This window comes from Neurospora tetraspora, assembly GCF_033439725.1.
Source record: "Neurospora tetraspora strain CBS 560.94 chromosome Unknown B0H65scaffold_1, whole genome shotgun sequence".
Taxonomy (NCBI): domain Eukaryota; kingdom Fungi; phylum Ascomycota; class Sordariomycetes; order Sordariales; family Sordariaceae; genus Neurospora; species Neurospora tetraspora.
Window position 1 is genome coordinate 2,074,059 of NW_026944383.1, and position 18,786 is coordinate 2,092,844.

An 18,786-nucleotide genomic window follows, 5' to 3' on the forward strand; every position below is an offset into this window, starting at 1 on the left:
TCGGTGGAATACAGGACGGGCTACAGCTCAGATGGGATATCCTTTGATGATATCCTTAGATAATATCCTTTAAGAATCAATACAATCGATTTTTCACATTTCGTCGTGCTCGACTTGTGCGTATCTGGTCTATTACATTTGGTGAATGGTTGACCCTCTGACTTGCAACCGAAGGTTATAAAGATGAAGCCCTTCAAGTTTACACTGCAGAGGCCGGTGATCCATCACATTCTACCCACCTCTATAAACATTGCCGCTGTACATAGTTCGGCAGCAAGTCAAGTTATCCTTCGTAGTCGTAAACATATCAAGAACCAGGCCAGTAGAGTCAAAGCCCACCTCGCGACTCCCACCTTCATGACAACCAACTCCCAGCCAATTCTGACAAGTTCCTCCCATTGTCGATCAAGAACGACAGAAAATCTCTACAAGCAAAATATTTCCAGCACTAATCCGTCGTCCCTTTCCACCACAGAACCGATACCAGCAACTTCGGCTAATTGTTGGGGTGTCATAGTTCCAAACCTGGAACTCTCGGTCCAAGGTCTGGTACATATAGGTGTATGTGTGTGTTACAAATCTATCCCCATCCCCATCCGTGGATCCAGTCCAATGTAGGGTGGGGGGATGCCAGGTATTGTACACGCCATTGACCATCTAACTGTGCCCGGTGCTCTCCTCCACCTCCGGTCAATTCAAAAACGAACTGGCGGGAATTAATTGGGTTGTTAAGGTAAGTTGCCAAGTTGACCCCTTCGGAACCGGTAGGTTACCTAATGGACCAAAACCAACATAGAAAAGGGGCAAAAAAGAAATGAAATGAAAAGAAACGAGAGGGTAAACTTGGTCGTGCCCCCCAAGTGCTTGCTGGTGGTTGCGTCTCCCGCCTAGTACCCAAGACGCTCTTTCATCAGGTTATGTATGTGTGATAGGCCATCTCGTTCGTGTGTCGTGACATGGTCGCAAATATTCATCTCCGCCCCTGCCCGTATCGAGAGGCTCACCTAGTACACTGCTCTGCTCCTCATGTACAAGGCAAAAAAGAGACAAGAAGGGGATCGAAACACCAATAAATCAATCCGAAAGCTCCATAGGCTCTTCCTTCGTCCCTTTTTGATTCTCCTTCTTCACCTCGGCGCCCGAGGAACTCGAGCCACTGGATGATGCTGGTGCTGATGAACTTGAACTTGTAGCACTGGAACTCGTGGAGCTCGTAGAACTAGGCGAGCTGAAGGGTTCGGTCCTTGGTGGCGGGACTGTCAAAAACAGCTTTCTGCGCACACTTTGCGTGTTCGAGGATGAAGAATTTGGCAGGGTCTGAGTTCTCTGGGTTGTGGAGGAAGTGGCTTTTGAGGGTGGATCTAGGCCTAGACCTAGCGGTGAAGGTGCCGGTGGCTTTGGGGAGACAAACAATCCTGGTGTGTGGTGTGAAGAGCCCGGTGGTCCTACAGGTAGATAGGGTGATGCTGATGTTGAAAAGGGGGTGGAGGGTGATGAGCCCCGTGGTGAGTCCACAGAGGATTCACGGATGGTAGCACTGTCGGACCTGGCGTCGTCGTTGTCTTGGTCCAATTCTAGGTTGGAAATGTCCTCATCGAGGTCGATTACGGTCTTTTGCTTCGGCTGACTTGGGGTTATGTCTAGCCGTGCCCTTTTCCGGTTGTAGATGTTGTCGTCCTCATCGATTAAATCAACGGCATCCAACTGGCGACGTTTTCGGCTACTCAAAAATGTGACCTCGTCTTCCTCTCTTCGCTCAATGTTTACATGCCTCCGAACCGTTGGCGTTCGAAAGGGTTCGACACCTTCGATACGTGCCTGACGAACCACATTATCTTGTGTATCTAACCAGTTAACAAGGTGTTTGTATAACAACTTCACGAAGATTGGAGGGAATGCATTGCCGATCTGCTTCTTTATGTAGTTGCCTGCGAACTTGTGATGCATCGGAAAGCCTTGCAATAGAGCATACTCCAACGGGGTGAACTGCCGTTCCCCAGACCAATGATAGTTCTCGGCAGCTCCGCAAGTAACCGTATAGGGTAGGGGTTTGTCCCCATCCCAAGGGGCTCTTGGGATTGGGAATTGCTGGAGGTAGGGTTGGTGTAGGGGGTAGCGCCTTCTTCCATCAATAGCTGCTAATGCCTGACGTGCTGTTGTAAGAGACTTGAGCCCCCCGTGCCTCCGATTACGGCTAACGTCCGGGCTGTGGGTTGGGGCTGGGAATGGCGGGAGTTTTTCCCCTGGGCCGGCACCGATCATGATGAGCCTCCTCCGAGGCTGAGGAAGGCCGTAGTGAGAGAAGTTCACCACCTTCCATCGGACGGAGTAGCCATGGTCAGTGAATCCTCTGACCAAGCTTTGAAAGAAGTTTTCAAATCTTGGGTGAAGAATCCCAAAGGTCTGCTCAACCGTGAAGAGCCGTGGGCGGATTTTTTCTATCAGGTGCGTACACGAGAAGAGAATCGCCAGGTTCTTCTCGTCATTCTGTCCTGGCCGGGTATGTGCTGGTGACCATACTTGGCATGGTGGTGACAGATGGAGGATATCAACACGATGTTTAATATCTTTATCGACAATGAAATCGTGCATGTCGGTGTCGTAGATGGTCGTCCCGTTAAAGTTGGCTTTGAGAGAGGCGATTGCGTGTTCCCAATTGTCCACACAAAATTCCAAATGCACGCCGGAATCTGTAATACCGCGGGAGGCCCCGCCAGCACCGGCAAAAGTATCACCGGCAGTGTACTTCTGGTTGAACGGCACATTTATCGGCCCAGGTGCTGTCGAGGTGGTGGGATCGTCAAGATTGTGGATATGCATTGGGCGCCGTCCATGTGTTCGTTCAGCAGGTACGAGCGACCCTCCTGGAACCTTTCCACCCCGCCAGCCATTGACCAATACGTTGCCGGATACTCGGAAGTTCTCATCTGCGTCCTCCTCTTCAACCCTCATGAACGCCCATTCGCGAGGCTTGTTCTGGTCGATTTGATGGTGCTCGACGTAAGTGTAGCGGGAGACCAGAACTCCCATGTCCTTTATTTGCTGTCTCTTGCCCGCAATTTCTACTGCATTGTCTCGATGTTGAGGAAATGCTGCGTTCGTCACACGGAGTTCTCTGGTCGTTAGAATGTTTTCAGGCTTGATATCGATCATCGCCTTCTCTCTGCAAGGCCGAGGGTCGTGAGTATCTACCAATGCTATCAAGCAGCATTCGTTTAATTGCTTCGGTAGCATTCCGTTCATTTCCTTTGCTCTCGTGAACCCGTGGCCTCGTATGGTGACGTTATTTGCGAAAGCCTGTCGTGCTATAGAAGTGACACGGACAAAGCTTATGAAAAATTTGCCGATGGGTTCCGGTTCCTTGAGTTCGACGGTCATCCCTGGTCGTATGATAAAGCCCTGGTCGCGTAAAAGGAAAGAAGGCAGAATCTCCTCTCCAGGTCTTGATCGAGGGCCTCTGTTGAACTCAAAGGGTTCGATACCGTCTTCTGTGATATCTATAACTTCAGCGACCTGCTCCTCGAGCTCTTCTTCGTCATGGATCTGGATGACGTCGTCTTCGTCGTCCACGACAAAGGGGTTCTGCTCTCCTCCCGGAAGGGAGTTTGGCTCGCAGATCTCGGCCATTTTGGCGGGGCTTCGATTTCGATGGAAGAGTGAATGGGGTGACAAGAACCTGAGATGGACTGAGTGATTGTAGCTTCGTGAGTTCGTACTTCTTAGGAACTTGGAGGTTCGAGGTAAGGCGTGAGATGAAAGTGGCTGGCTGGTAAGTAACAAATTTCGAGTTGACTGGGAAGAAGAGGAGAAAGTTAGATGGTTGTTCACGGAGAGTGGTGGCAGACGGCAACAGCTGTCCTGGCAATACGAGTCACCGTGAAGTGATGCTGGAAGTGAGTATGTTGTGAGGATGAGAGAAGAAAGGAGGACGATAAATTTCGGGCAAACTCACGAAGTTGAGAGGGGCTCAGGCCACCCAAACGTTGAAATGTTGCCAGAACCCACAGTCCGTCTCGATAGTACAATCTGATACTCTCAAGATGGCGAAAGAAATGTCCGTTTCACCGTACGGTCTCCTCCACGGGAACTGGCAGGAAAGAAAGGTACAGAGTGATCAAGAACTGAGTCTAGAGACGTTGGAGGGAGGGGAAATCTGATACAACAAAAATGATACGTCCGCGGGAGAGGAGTGCGAGCGACAGCTGCTCTCTCCGAGACCTGGGATGAGGTAGGAGGACAATACAAGAAGAAGGGGTCACATATATGGGTAGACAACTTGGTGGAAGAGTGACCTGCTTGGGCAGTATGTTGTTGGAAGGAAGAGATCCAGATAGAATCCGAAGATGGCCGAGATTTTATAGAGGTCGAGATGGATGATCCATCAGGCAAAAAATTCGAGATCAGCACGCAACTCGCTCCAGAGGCAGGCAATAGACCTTGGAGAAGGGATGAATCAAAAGGCGAGGCTCATTTCCCGTTGCCAGAGCAACCATGATCTGACCCGGTGGTTTTACGACTGGGCTGCTTGCAAACAGACCATATCGGATGGAAGGCGCTCGTGCCGAAGAAGTGATGCGATCTATGCTGGCGAGTAAGAGACTAAGCGCTCCGAATAAAATCTGAGGTTATCAGAATATCAAAGATGTTTGCCCATTGAAGGAACACTAGGCATCATTGGGATGAGCTCGTTCTTGGTTCATGTCCTGGTGACGGTATCAATCGGGTTGTGATACCGCAGAGCATGATGCCTTCGCGGCCGCATCTCTAGAATCGAATTTTTGATGAGCCATCATAATCATAGCTGAGACTGAAGCCGTGATGCCACGACTCAAAGGATATCTCTGGTGAAGCATGGACTTCCATGTGTTGAGTGAGTTGTGGAGGTGAATCATCGGTGCTTTCGCTTGGTCCTTTCCTTTCCGTCATGCTGTTGACCCACGATTTGGTGACTGAGAATTCCTTCTGCGCGCTTCTCAGCATAGTTCAGGATCATCGTAATAATCGATCAAGGCGCATTTCTTTGGGACCGACAGCGACTGGTTTCCTTCACGGGCTTGGAGTCGAGACTGACAAGAACCCGATGTCATGATGCTTCAGAGAGACGTGTCAATGCGGGTTAGGGTTATAGCAGATCCTAACCATGTTCGTAATTCCGTCTCGGAACATCCCGGTGCCGGCCCCACGATGTCGTTCCCCACCCTTCCACCCTCACGTTCAATTTTCGCAAACTCCCCTCGTTCGCCGCACCGTCCCCAACTCTTTTTCCTCTTCGCACATGCGCAACTCTGGACTCCGAATATGCAAACAGGAATGTGTATCGCGCTGCGAGAGACATGCATACAGCCGAGAACAGCCTTTCTAGAACCTGGGCATTTATAGGGTAAGCTACCAATTCCTTTTTTCACCATCACCGTCGTCCCTTTCCATGATGTTTTGACAAATATCAAAACCTTGACTGCCTAGCATTCTGCTGCGGAGAAAAATGTTATCTGAATCTTTGAATATTTCATACCTCGATGTATCAGGCCTCCCTCGCGTTGTTGGACTTCTGCTAATAACATCGTGCGGTATTTAGTTTGTTGAGTAGGACCAGAAGATTGGTGACTGCCCATGGCCATTGCAATTGCCAGTTGGTGCTCTCTTCTGTTATCATTCCCTTAGCTAGTGGTACCTTGATCAATCATGAATAAACATGGAATTAGAGATGAACTGAACTGTTACGATCACAGTGCCGTTCCCAATCCTGCTCACGAGGCATTGTTCATGCACGTTCATCGGAACCTTCGGTTTTGCCACTTTGGGGTAGTTGTCCGCTACTTAAAGGTGCATCTCTCCGAACGTCTGGCTCTTCACCTCCAAAGCCCATTCTTCTAGCCTGATTTGCGTGCGCGTCCTAGAGCCTGCTCGTTTCTTTTCAAGGGGTCGGTCTTGTTATATCCGCATACAATCATTGTTCAGGCTCCTAATTAGCAACCGGAGCACTATTCACAAAGCAACCTTGCCCCGATCGCTGCAATGGGGATGCGAACCCGTTCAGCCGCCAAGAGGCTCAAGGTAGACACCGATGAACACATCGTGGTTGTGAGCCCCCTCCAAAAATCGGTCATCGCTCCAAATCATGCATCCGTGACTATTGTAGCTTCGATTGAGGTTGATTCTCGGACGAGAGGGAAACGGAAACGGGGACATGCCACGCAGGCGCAGCCTCTCGAAGTTAAAGGTTCGGCTATCCTTTTGCTCTCAATTTCAGCCTGCTAACCAGTTGACTACTTAGGTGGTTGGGATGTCTTGTCCCATGGCATTGATGCTTTGCCAACTCCTGGAATAACTCCAGAGGTACCATATTCGCTGAGCGGTTCTTCCGACACGCCGATGTATGCCACGCGAAGTGTGACCAAACGCCAGACACAGAGTCCGTTCGAGGTTACGAAGACTCGGACAGAGAACGTAGAGACGCAGAACACACCGATCGGTACGGGCCTCCTGCAAGGGAACACTCCTGTCGATAGCCCTGTGCATCATACACGGAGTGTGACCAAACGCCAGACCAAGATTCACCTCGGAACCATCAAGGCTCGGACGGAAAATTCAAATACGACGGAGGCTGTAGAGACGACAGGGGACGCTGCTCCGGGGAAGATTATTGAGGTGATTACTCCCAAGAACGACAGAGACGAGGAACGTACTACACGGGATCGACGTGTAACCAGGTCGTCTTCCAAGAAGCCAGACACCGCAACCGACGAAACCTTCCAAAGCGGCAATGGACAGATCATTGTCAAGTCAACCGAGAAGACAACCAAGGTTACCGCCACAAAAACACCCACCGTTGACCGTGACAGTCCTGACTACAGAATGCCAGTGAAAAGAGGACCAGACAATCCCATGGGGCTCACGCCAGGATTTTCGCCCTATCCCAATCGTGAGGTTCCCGCCTCTGAGGCATGCGGAGATGTTTACCGCATTTTGGCAGCCATCCATGGGAAGGTAGAGCAACCCAAGAAAATGCCCAAGGCTTCTCTGGAGAAGGCCGGCTGTGGCGAGGTACCTTGCGTCCTGGACGCCCTCCTCCGGACGCTGATTAGCGGCAACACTCTGATGGCCATGGCGGACCAAGCGATCAGGAACATGGTTCAAGAGTACGGATTACGAGAACACGGCTCAGGTGCCGGAAGTATCAACTGGGAAAACGTTGCCAGTGAACCAGAGGAAAAGCTGGCCCAGGTTATCAAGGTTTCGGGGAACGGGAACCAGAAAGCCAAGAACATCAAGCTAATCCTCGACATGGTTGCGTTGGAGATGGCGCAGATGGCAAGAGAGAATAATGGAATGGGCGGCAAACGAGAAGTCGCCTTCCCAGAAACGCTGAACCTTGACCACATGCACACCCTCACCAAAGACGAAGCCATGGCCAAGCTTGTGCGGTACCCCGGTATTGGCATCAAGTCTGCCGCCTGCGTCGCCCTCTTCTGTCTCCGCAAGCCCTGCTTTGCGGTTGACACGCACGTCCACCGGTTCTGTCGCTGGCTCGGCTGGGTGCCGGAGAAAGCAAATGCGGAGGACTGTTTCAAACACTGCGATGTGAAAGTGCCGGATCACCTCAAGTACGGGTTACACCAGCTGTTCATACGCCATGGGCAACAGTGCTTCAAATGCCGGAAGGCGACGAAGCCGGGAACGAAGGAGTGGAGGGAGGCACCTGAGTGTCCGTTGGAACATCTGCTGGACCGGGGGAAGGGAGACGCCCGGGGATATGATTGAGACGGCAATGGAACGCCGAAATGAGTTGCGGCGGAATTGGTTTACTGCTCCCTAAGGAAGATGCTGTGTATGTATACAAGCCCGAGTTGTGGCCAACCAGTAAACGTATGTCAAACGAAGAGAGCGTATGGTTCTCATACTCGCCACCATGACGGATGAAAGCTTCCCAGGCCTGCGAGTCGTAGATACTTCTCCATAGTTTCATCCTATGTCCACTTCCCCGCTACCACACAGTAGACATGGGATTAACGAGAGAACGTATCTTGATAATCCCAAAATATTTTCGTCCTTTACAACCTTACTAGTAAGTACTCGACTGCGAACCAAGGTTTGAAGATCCGATGATTCAAGAGACGAGAGTTGAGCACATCCGTACCACAGGGCCTCTCTACCTGCTGGCAACAGCTGCTCGACAGCTGTTTCGGAGCTTTGCTCTTGCCTGCCGCGCGCCCCCCTGCAACGTTTAGCGGCCCCACTCACTTTGGGTCTGACGCGGTTCGTTCCTTCCACTTGGATTGACGCGCAACGAGGTTTCGTTACAGCGTCCCTCCTTCTTTCTCAGGCACTGGACACTGGCCCTGGCATGTCAGAAGCTCTGACAGCCGCAACCTCAACTCCAACCTACCTCAGGAGAGCCTTCACCGATTGCCTGGTGAAGGGAAAGAAGAACGGGATTAGGCTCCTTCACTGGCTTGAGATTCTCACAATTTTTTGACCATAAAACCGCACGAGCGCGGATTTCCCTTCTATCCTATTGTCATATTTCCACCAACTCCCGCTCTGTGGGCGCAGATACCCGCAACCATCGCCATCGCGGCATTTGCTCTCCAACAAAGCATCACTGCTCGTCTTGCCCGGAGCACTTTGCGTCAACTATTCTTGTCATTCAGTCACCACAGAAGTTGTTGCTCTAGAACCTCTGTCTCTCCCCTCGACAACAGCTTCTCGCCGATGCGAAAGCTTCCCTGAACCATCCCGCTTGCTTCGCGCTGAAGGATGCTTCTTGCGACTATCTAAAGCGCCGACCTACTTCGCCCTCCCAGCTCCGCCAGCTCTGTCTGCCTCGAAAATACAACCACCAGAACCCGTTACGCTCTCTGATCGACCGTCGAGATGACAGACAAAATGGAATATCCAGAGCTGGGGGCCACGGACGTTCAAACGGCCATGATGGAGATGCACCAAGCCTTTGAGGAGTTCCCTCCCAACGCACATCCAATCTGCCCTTTGATTAGCGACGACGACGATACAGACTACGCGTTCCCAGACCTCCCCGACGGGAACGGAACAACGGTGGCAGAAAAGCAAAAGCGAATTGCTGACGGGTGCGAAAGACGTCGAATCACCTACGGCCTTTCGCTCCTGTTAGTAATGCCAGAGGCGGGAAAATGGATCAATGAGTGGAAAGAGCGTGTCAACTTCTTCCTCTCAAAATGTGACCAATGTGCCAGGACATGGCATAGGACACGCCAGCAGTTCATCAGAGCTATTGATCAGTGCGTATCCGTGAAACCCAACTTTATCACCAAGCTAATCCGTTCCTACAGATTTACTTCCCGTGACAACGCCGAGCTCTTGAGGAATCTGCAGCGAAACCTCGAATCTTTCGACGAAGAACGCATAACGCGCGGCCTCAAGAGAGCTAAATTCATTCTCGAGAGGGACGGTCCCATGCCGACTACGAAGCTCGTTAAAATCGAACTTTGGCCGTGTCTCGCCTTGTTCGAATCGCTCTGCTGCATGGCATACTTGAACAACAAAGTAAACCTCGAGATATTCAACTACGTGTTCGAAAATGTCCAGCCTAAGAAGCCGCTTAAGATGGTGGGAGGCGCCATTCCGACCATGACATACTTCCTTTTCGAAGAATATCCGGTTCACAGGGCGTTTGCACAGGCGCAATGGCAACGGATGCCACCGGAAAGCCTCACCGATGAGGAGTGGGAATGGGCTGTCAGAAGCGGCCTCAAGTCCCATATACTCGGCCATAGGGGGGGAACGCAGCTCCCGGCGAGGCTGGTTCGCTTTTGGAGTGGGTTCCTCCTCATTTTGCGAGCCATGAGCGAAAAGAGCATCCTGGAAAACCTCCGTGGTATGGAAGTACAACCGAATGTCTACTTCCTTGCTCTCGAAAACCTGGGCACCAATAACGTCCCTGCTTTGAGCATGATACTGAAAGCGCTTCGTACGCTAATGGAGCGTTCGTCAAAGGCCTTTTGGGATGCTTATGACCAAGTTACCCCCAGTATGATTGTGGAGGAAATTTTCAAAAGCCCGGCTTTTCGGCCCTTCCTAAACCAGTCCCTTGAGCCGGACATGATGGTCGAGGACCAGGATAACAACGGTCAACAAATACCAGCGTTGGCGGAATGGGTCAGGGCCTTTATCCGTTCCCTTCCATTAGCGCGGCGGTCAGACGTTTGCGAATCTCTTCTTCGGCATCTTTTCGAGACTCTCCGGGTCGACGCTGGCGCAGCTCCGGAAGCGAAGGCTACTTGTGTCCTTGCTGGTCTGGTGACCTTGAGAGAATGCTTGGACGGCTACCTCAACCTTCCATCCTTTGATACAGGAACGTCTCTTATTATGGTCAACCAGTTACTCAACAGAGTGATTCAGTACAAGGACGTCATCATTGGCGCGACCAAACTCAAGGCCGCGGACAAGTACAACGTTGGCCTCTCACAGGCTGCTATAGCCATCATTCAGTCTGCTCTGGCATTGGACGCGAAGGCGACGTTTATGGAGTGGGACGCTTTCGTTAAGGAGAAGCCTGTTCAAGATGCCGTAAACAGGGACTCTGGCGCATTATGGGAGTCATTCCTGGAGCTCATCTGGAACGGACAAACAGATCTTGCCAAGGCCATGTTGAGAGCAACGATGCCTCTCAGGAGTATCGAACGGTTTATCCCTAAGCGGAAAGACCAACTCAAGAACGAGCACGCAAAGTTCAACAGACGCTTTCAACAGCAAACGGCGGCAATTGGCAAAATGCTAGGCCGTCTGTCTGACTTTAACCCGGCTGATCTTGACAGTTTCTGCTCGGATCCGCAGAGTAACACCATCCAGCCCATCGTGGCGACTCTGATACACGGTGAGGAAGCCATTCGCGAAGCCGGCTTCGAGTTGATCAAAGCCATCACAGGTGAGATTACGCCATCTGAGGCCGTGAATAAGATGCTTGAGGAGTACTTCAGCCAATTCCTGGAGGCCTTCACTGGCGCCGTAAACCATATCACCAACGCCAAAGACTCCAATAATCCGTGGAGTCACATGCAATACTTGTTGAAATGCTGTGAATTCGTGCTCAATGGCTTAAGTGATCCGTCCGTAGGCCAACTCAGACGCAAAACCCTGACCCCTGCGGAACATGCTGTCGTTAAGGGATGGTGGGAGTGCGAATGGAGAGCCGTCGGCCACTCGTTCGGATCCATGAGACTCTGGCACGTGAAGGTGGACAAGAAGGTCATGGAGGACTTTTGTCGTGATGTGATGGAGCTTGCAGAGAAGCTCCTCGCCCAAGACGGTCTCATGGCTTCGGCACTTAGCACACCACAAAGCATCTCAGCAACAAACGGGGACGACGGTTCAGAGGGCATGAAGATGGTTCTGGAGCCGCCGAGGATACACTCGTTTCCCTTGGTGGACATGTTGCAACTCCGCGATAAATATCTTATCGCCGGTATCATCGAGATCACCAAAAAGCTGATCAAGCGTCTGCAAGACAACGGCATGATGCTTCCGCCAAAAACGGTCGCCTATCTCAACAACATGCTGAAGAAGAGGAAGCTGGCTGATGGGCGGATGGACTACACAACAAAGACGAATCTTACCAATGAGCAACGGATCGAGCTGCTCAAGGCGCTCGGGGACGATGCTGCCATCGAAGAGCAGTTCGTTGGTGGAAAGCCTGTCAAGCAAGAGGTCAAGCCCCTTATGAAACAGGCAAAGATCGATTTCTCAAAGGCCACACTCAAAGACCACATGGCTTCGCTTACGCCTGCCTTTGATAAGGCCACTGAGAGGCGGAAGAATGCTCTGTTGGAGACAATGAAGGCCGAAGCTCCAGTCAAGGCTCCTCCCAAAGTCGACTCAAAGGCTGCCGACAAGATCAAGGAGGCTAGACGGCTGGAGAGAGAAGCAAAGGCTAAGCGAGATGCTGAGGCCATTGCGAGGGCAAAGGCTCTGCGTGCGCCACCGAAGCTGGTCCAAGGAGAAGGCTCGGGTCTGGCTGGCGTTGCTGGAGTTCGTGGCAAAGACCACGCCCCAGTGCTCAAGGACGAGATCATGGTTGGATCATCTTCAGAAGACGAAGATGAGTCTGACGATGACGAGCTGATCACACTCCATGCCGCTGGAAAGAAGAACATGACCGAGGCCGAGCGTCGCGCCCATCGGTTGTTGGCCGAGAAGATGCGCGGACCGGTGAAGAAGGTCAAGATCGAGCGGTCCGCCAAGGATATGCGCGCTCGTCTTATTCCTCCTATGGATGTCTTGCACCAGGCTATCTTGGAGTGGGACATCTTCCACGAGGGTAACGATCCGCCAAACGGGTATCGTTGTGATCACGTATCGGATACCTACCAGGACCCGGTCAGCTACAAGCAGACCTTCTTCCCGCTGCTCATCAATGAAGCCTGGCGCTCGTTTGTCACGGCCAAAGACGAAACCACTTCCAAGCCTTTCGGCATCAAGGTCCTTAGTCGTATGACAGTTGACAAGTTCATGGAAGTCACGGCATCGGTTCCAGTTGCGATCAACAAGGACCGTCAACTGTCTGAAGGAGACATTGTTATCATCTCCAAGGGCCAAAACCCGCTTCAAGAGCCAGAAGAACTGCATTGTCTTTCACGTATCTGGAAGACAACTTACAAGAAAGACAATGTGGAGGTCGTCTACCGCCTGAACGCTAAGGGCAACCAGATCTTGCCTGCCCTACTACCTGGCTCGGAGTTTACCGTCGTCAAGATTACCAACATGACGACCATTGAACGCGAGTACGCTGCCTTGGAAAGTTTACAATACTACGATCTCATGGACGAGGTTTTGAGAGCCGAACCGTCTCCCATGCTGTCTTTTGGCGACGAGAACATCAAGAACACCATGAAAAACTGGGAACTTAACCCAGGTCAGGCGAAGGCGATCCTGAACGCCAAGGAGAACGATGGGTTCACCCTTATCCAGGGTCCCCCAGGTACCGGTAAAACAAAGACCATTGTGGCAATGGTTGGTTGTCTTTTGACCGGAGTACTCAAAAATCCTACTGCTGGGGTGGCCATTGGCCGTCCAGGACTCGGCGCTGCAAAGAACAATGCCCCATCGAAGAAGCTGCTTGTTTGCGCGCCCAGTAACGCCGCTGTGGACGAATTGGTGTTGCGTCTGAAGAACGGCGTCAAGACACAGAACGGAACAACTCACAAGATTGAGGTGGTCCGTCTCGGTCGCAGTGATGCCATCAACACCGCAGTCAAGGATGTCACGCTTGATGAGCTGGTCAAGGCGAAAATGGAGGCTCAGTTGAACAAGGATGAAGGCCCGACTGACAGGGAGAAGCTGCACCAGGAAGCTGGCGAGATCAAGCAGAAGATTGCCGAGCTCAGACCTCAACTGGAAGCGGCGCGCACGATTGAAGATCGGCAGCTTGTCAACAAGTATCAGCGGGAGTTTGACGAACTCAAGCGCCGCCAGGCGCACATCGGAGCGCGCATTGATGCGGATAAAGCTAGTGGAAACACATTCGCTAGAGAGACCGAGATCAAACGCCGACAGGTCCAGCAGGAGATTCTCGACAAGGCTCAGGTGCTGTGCGCCACTCTCAGCGGTAGCGGTCACGAGATGTTCAAGAACTTGAACGTGGAGTTTGAGACGGTCATCATCGATGAGGCGGCGCAGTGCGTGGAGCTTAGTGCGCTCATTCCCTTGAAGTACGGATGTTCAAAGTGCATTCTTGTCGGTGATCCCAAGCAGTTGCCACCTACCGTTCTCTCGCAGTCTGCTGCACGGTACGGCTACGACCAGAGTTTGTTCGTCCGCATGCAGAAGAACCACGAGAAGGACGTGCATCTCCTCGATACCCAGTATCGTATGCATCCTGAAATCAGCTCCTTCCCCAGAGCCGCTTTCTACGAAGGTCTCCTACAAGACGGTGATAACATGGCGAAGCTGCGTCTCCAGCCCTGGCACCGTAGTACCCTGCTTGGGCCGTACCGCTTCTTTGACGTCCGCGGTTCGCAGGAGCGGGGACCAAAGAACCAATCTCTGGTCAACGAGGAAGAACTCAAGGTCGCCATGCAACTTTATCGTCGGTTCAAGACCGATCACAGCGATGTCGACCTGAAGGGCAAGATTGGTATCATTACTCCTTACAAAGCCCAGCTGTACCGACTGCGGTCTCAGTTTGCCCAGCGCTTCGGCGACGCCATCACGGACGAAATCGAGTTCAACACCACCGATGCCTTCCAGGGCCGAGAGTGCGAGATCATCATCTTCTCGTGCGTTCGTGCCAGTCCCACGGGCGGTATCGGTTTCATGACGGATATCCGTCGTATGAACGTCGGTCTCACGCGTGCACGGTCTTCGCTCTGGATCCTCGGTGACTCCCGCGCCCTCATGCAGGGCGAGTTCTGGGCGAAGCTCATTGACGATTCGAAGCGGCGCGATCGGTATACCACTGGAAACATCATGGGCATGCTGAGCCAGCCGGGCCCACAGCTGTCTGCTGCGGCTTTCCAGGCTCTGGCGATTACTAGCTCTGATAATACCAGGGAAAGTACGCCAAGCGGTATCAAGCGGGAGGTGGTCGAGGTGAAGGATGAGGATGGCGATGTGCAGATGGGGGATCGATCGTCATTTAGGGGGTCTTCTCCCCCGGCTGCTGCTATCGGTGGCAGGAGTGCGATGGGTTCGTCCAGACCTCCTTCCGGACGCAATACTCCAAATCATACCGGGAACGGGTTCGGAAGTTCGCCTGCCCCGCAGCAGCCGCAGCCACCGCCGTACAGGGAAGGCTTGCCAGTCATTCAGGAGACGACTTTCACGCCGAGGGTGAAGAAGAGGCCGCATGAGGGAGGAGGGGGTGATCAACCTGGCAAGAAGGTACGTAACATCCCATACAAAGATAAGCAGCAGCAACGTATGATGGGCCCAGATTGACTGACATTTTCTCCGTATCACAGCAACACATCGACCCCATCATCAGCAGAGCCCCCAGGGGACCCAGGGGCTACAACCCCAATACCAACAACCTCCCTCCAAGACCACCGCCGCCGGCGCCGAGTGACCCCTCAGCGATGGAAGTCCTGGGATTGGCACCCCCTACCAGAGCACCGGCTGCTCAGCAGCAGCAGCAGTTCAACTATCAACCTCAGCAGCCTCCTCAGTACCAACGTCGTCCTCAACAAGGACCTCCGCCTCCGTACCCGGGCCGTCAGCAACAACAACAACCACCTGCTGGTCCTTCTCGACCCAATGTCCCAACTGGTCCAAGCAGACCGGGTGGTGGTCCAGGTTACCAGCAGCAGCAGCAGCAGCAACAGCAGCAACAGAGACCGCCGCCGATAGTGAAGAAGAAGGCGCCTGTTGATCCGTTTATTAAGCGGAAGAAGAGGTGATTTGGTTCACACTCACTAGGGGGGGTGGTCACTTTTATGGCCGGAGGACACAACCTCCTTGTCTGCTGGATTCTTGCGTTTCACATTTGCCGCCTTTTACGGCAGATTTTGCTTTGTCTTATCCCCTCTTACGTAGACACACATGCTCTGTCACGTTGCCTACCTACCTCTACATAGACTAGTTAGGCGTTGTTCGCTTACTACCAAGGTACATATGGTACATATAATCTGGCTGGATGGCTTACTGGTGTTCCGATACAGGGGCTAAAGGGCGTCGTCACTGGGACGGCAGGAAAAGTGTTAGACTAGAAAAGATTGTAGAGTAGATTTGATGATTGCTTGTGCCTGGTGTTTGTTGACTTTGTTCACCGGGCTGTATGGGTTTGGTCTGATACGGTCCCGTTCCTTCGTCTTTCTCCCCGCGGCCCTGACGTCTAACCTCACGGTTGTGGGTCCCCCGAGCTAGATCCATCTAGTATTGGTGTAAAGGGCTTAAGTCTGGAGACCGCTCAAGAAACAGATTCGAGAACCGAAAACAGGCAACGGGGTATAAGATGGAGGAAGCAGAAGGGTTCCCATCGAGATACATCCTGCCTCAGAGTTCGACAACCATTGGGCAACAGACACCCAATAATGCTCTAGTTTCCGGTGCATCAGCCCCGGGCCGAACTCCGTTACCATCTCCCGTACCTACACCCATCCCGGTTTTATTCGCCAGCATGATCATCCTCATGTATGGAGAACAGAGCCAGAAGCACCCCCTAAAGTCCAAACAGCCATACCGGAAATGAACATCCATCCGTCGCACGTCTACCGGTACACGATGAAATCAATCCAGTACCTAGGTACCTCTAGCTTTGTGCCTATCAAACTGCAAACCCTACAAACTGCTCTGCTACCACTGCCTTTCCATCTACATCCATCCATCTCCTTCCCTTCCATGTGCTTTCCATCTGTTTTCCTATCACGGTGCTTTCCATGTGCTTCTTATTTCAGTGTGCTACTGCAGTCTTCCAAGTGCAGGCTCGTGCATATACTGATTTGTGCTGTATGTAGCCTGTGCCCGGTATTACTCTCAGTCATCTATCTCGGTCGGAGTTTACCGCACATGTTGGTTGTTCATAAGCACCTGTTATGCTTAAAATCTTTCATCAACACCACAAAGCGCCAGTGGTTTAGTGGTAAAATCCATCGTTGCCATCGATGGGCCCCGCGTTCGATTCGCGGCTGGCGCAAGTGACTTCTTCTTTTTGGGTTTTTTTTCATCTTTTTTTTTTCTCTTATCGTTGAGAACTTATCGGGATGCAGGTGGGGAGGAGGGAGGATTTGAGTGGGGAGGTGTTCGTGGGGGTTAATTTGGTGGGGAGGTGGGGAGGTTGCGTATAAGTAGACATTATTAGAGGCCAGGGGATCCACTAGGCGTGCACGTGCCCAATTGGGCTAGGATATACGGGATTTATCCAGATGCCAGAGCTTCGAGTCTATAGAGCCAATTTTACATATATATATACAATCAAGCTACGTTGAACTCCATATTGATTATTACCTATAATATTACAATTAAGAGTCTTATTAATTCAACCGTTGAAGCGATCGCCAGCAACGATAACCGACTAAACGATTACCAATAATATCTACGACTAAAATTAATAACGTTATTCTTAATGGCCCTAAGGATTAGCCAGCTTGGGAAGATGCCTTTATTTCTATAGTTTAAGACCTTAGTCTTTAGAAATATATCAATCCCAACAGCCGTATACCCTAGCTAATTAAGTTTGTAGAGCCTAATATCACTAGCTATTAAAGGGGGGTTCCCGCTAGAAAAATTAAGGAAGCTAAGAAGGATAGGGAGGCTACCCTATTTACTACCGCTAAACTTTACGGTTTCTATTATAAGTGCGACTATTGTAATTATATAATTGAAAAATCGGATTGGTGTATAAAGGTTAAGACCTTTTCTAATTTGGTTTTCAAGAAGATTATATTAAATCGTTGGATATTTAAAACTATTGGAAATAATTATTAGGAGATTAATTTTACTCAACGTATTAGTTTAAATAAATAGTATAATAATTTTAGTAAATTTATTATTTTTAACGATTATAAAGTAAAGAAGCTCGCCCGGGTTGGATTTATTAATATTTTTAAGCCCCTTAGTAGAGCTAACCATAATTAGTATAGTTGGACCTTTTATTAGGAAGCGGCTATAGCCCTCTATATTACTAGAGGAATTATTAGAGTAAATGAGCCAAACCTATAGTTATTAGAATTCTATATAGTTATAAGGTCGAATCCTTATACCGTTAAGGTAAATAATTACTAACTCTAGTATAATAAAGAGATTGAGAGAAATTTTAATTTTAGAATTTTTTTTTATACTATAACTAAGGACTTTCGTAAAGTAGTAATAGCGAGTATTATTTAGGGAAAGGGTTGCGCCTCCTTATTTAAGGGTACTATGTTCGTAATTATATTAAGCGGTAAGCCCGTTGAGGAGGACGTTCTTAGCGACGAATAAAACCCTAGCCTGGAAGTAGAGGGATGAGGAGAGGCTATAGGTAAGAATAGTAAATTTAGGAAGAATATTAATAAGAATAAGCGTACCTCCTCTTTATTCTTATTAGCGAATAAATAATTATAATAATCCTTAATAAATTCTATAAATGGCCGGGCTATAATTTAGATAAGTATTACTACGTTAAGTTATAGTTAGCTTATAAAGGTTAAATCGAAAGTCTTATTATTAAGAAGCGTGCGCTCGTTAATTTAAAGAAGGATAAAATATTTAAAGAAGTTATTAACTATTTATAAACGTAGTAGGACGATAAGAATTAAAATAATTAATTTTATAGACGTTGGGTAAGTAAGAATAGTTTTTTAGTGCTTATAGCGAAACGCGGCGCTGTATACCTATTAAGAGATTTTATAATCTTTGATTTAAGTATAATAATATATATTTTTAATAAAGTTAATCGGTTTAAAGACTTTACCCTATGAAATATTAGTAATTATATATAGGCTAGAAATAAGTGGATTTCTATTAAGGGGTATAATATTATTATAATTATAGTTTAGGACGACGTTGGAAATAGAGAGTTTTAATTCCTTAACGTCGCCTTAATACCAGGTGTAATTTGTAACCTCGTCTCCTTAAAATAATTTAAAAATAAACAAATTTACTTGGATTATAAAAATAGTTATTTATATTCCCGCTTTATAGATTCTTTTATTTATTATATTCATTTTAAATACAAGTAATTCATTTTAGAATATATTGTTTTATAAAATAGCGTTGACGAATCTTTTTTTACTATATAGTATATAAGCTATATTAAGTGGAAGCCCTAAAAAGTAAACTCCTTTATTAATATTTTTAATTTGGCTACCCGGGACCCGAAATTTTAATTAAATTAACGGA

At 49.7% G+C, this 18,786-nt stretch overlaps 3 protein-coding genes and 1 non-coding gene across 4 annotated transcripts; 3 read left to right on the forward strand and 1 right to left on the reverse strand.

Annotated features, from left to right (window-relative positions):
* Window positions 1-846: 846 nt before the first annotated feature.
* On the reverse strand, window positions 847-4,080 carry B0H65DRAFT_19078 (RIP defective). Its single transcript, XM_062821635.1, has 2 exons — window positions 3,953-4,080; window positions 847-3,792 (listed from the first exon to the last, which is right to left on the reverse strand). The coding sequence occupies exon 2, from the start codon at window positions 3,625-3,627 to the stop codon at window positions 1,075-1,077; it is 2,553 nt and encodes an 850-aa protein (XP_062685985.1). The 5' UTR covers window positions 3,628-3,792; window positions 3,953-4,080; the 3' UTR covers window positions 847-1,074.
* Window positions 4,081-5,834: 1,754 nt separating this feature from the next.
* On the forward strand, window positions 5,835-7,862 carry B0H65DRAFT_19093 (DNA glycosylase). The gene is made up of 2 exons (XM_062821636.1): window positions 5,835-6,220; window positions 6,275-7,862. Exons 1-2 carry the CDS (start codon window positions 6,016-6,018, stop codon window positions 7,759-7,761), a joined length of 1,692 nt encoding a protein of 563 aa, XP_062685986.1. The 5' UTR covers window positions 5,835-6,015; the 3' UTR covers window positions 7,762-7,862.
* Window positions 7,863-8,675: 813 nt separating this feature from the next.
* Window positions 8,676-15,684, forward strand: B0H65DRAFT_19103 (SEN1 N terminal-domain-containing protein). The gene is made up of 3 exons (XM_062821638.1): window positions 8,676-9,257; window positions 9,309-14,853; window positions 14,934-15,684. Exons 1-3 carry the CDS (start codon window positions 8,875-8,877, stop codon window positions 15,366-15,368), a joined length of 6,363 nt encoding a protein of 2,120 aa, XP_062685987.1. The 5' UTR covers window positions 8,676-8,874; the 3' UTR covers window positions 15,369-15,684.
* Window positions 15,685-16,532: 848 nt separating this feature from the next.
* B0H65DRAFT_t6 lies at window positions 16,533-16,603 on the forward strand. Its single transcript has one exon. It is a non-coding gene; the product is annotated as a tRNA-Gly (tRNA).
* Window positions 16,604-18,786: the final 2,183 nt, after the last annotated feature.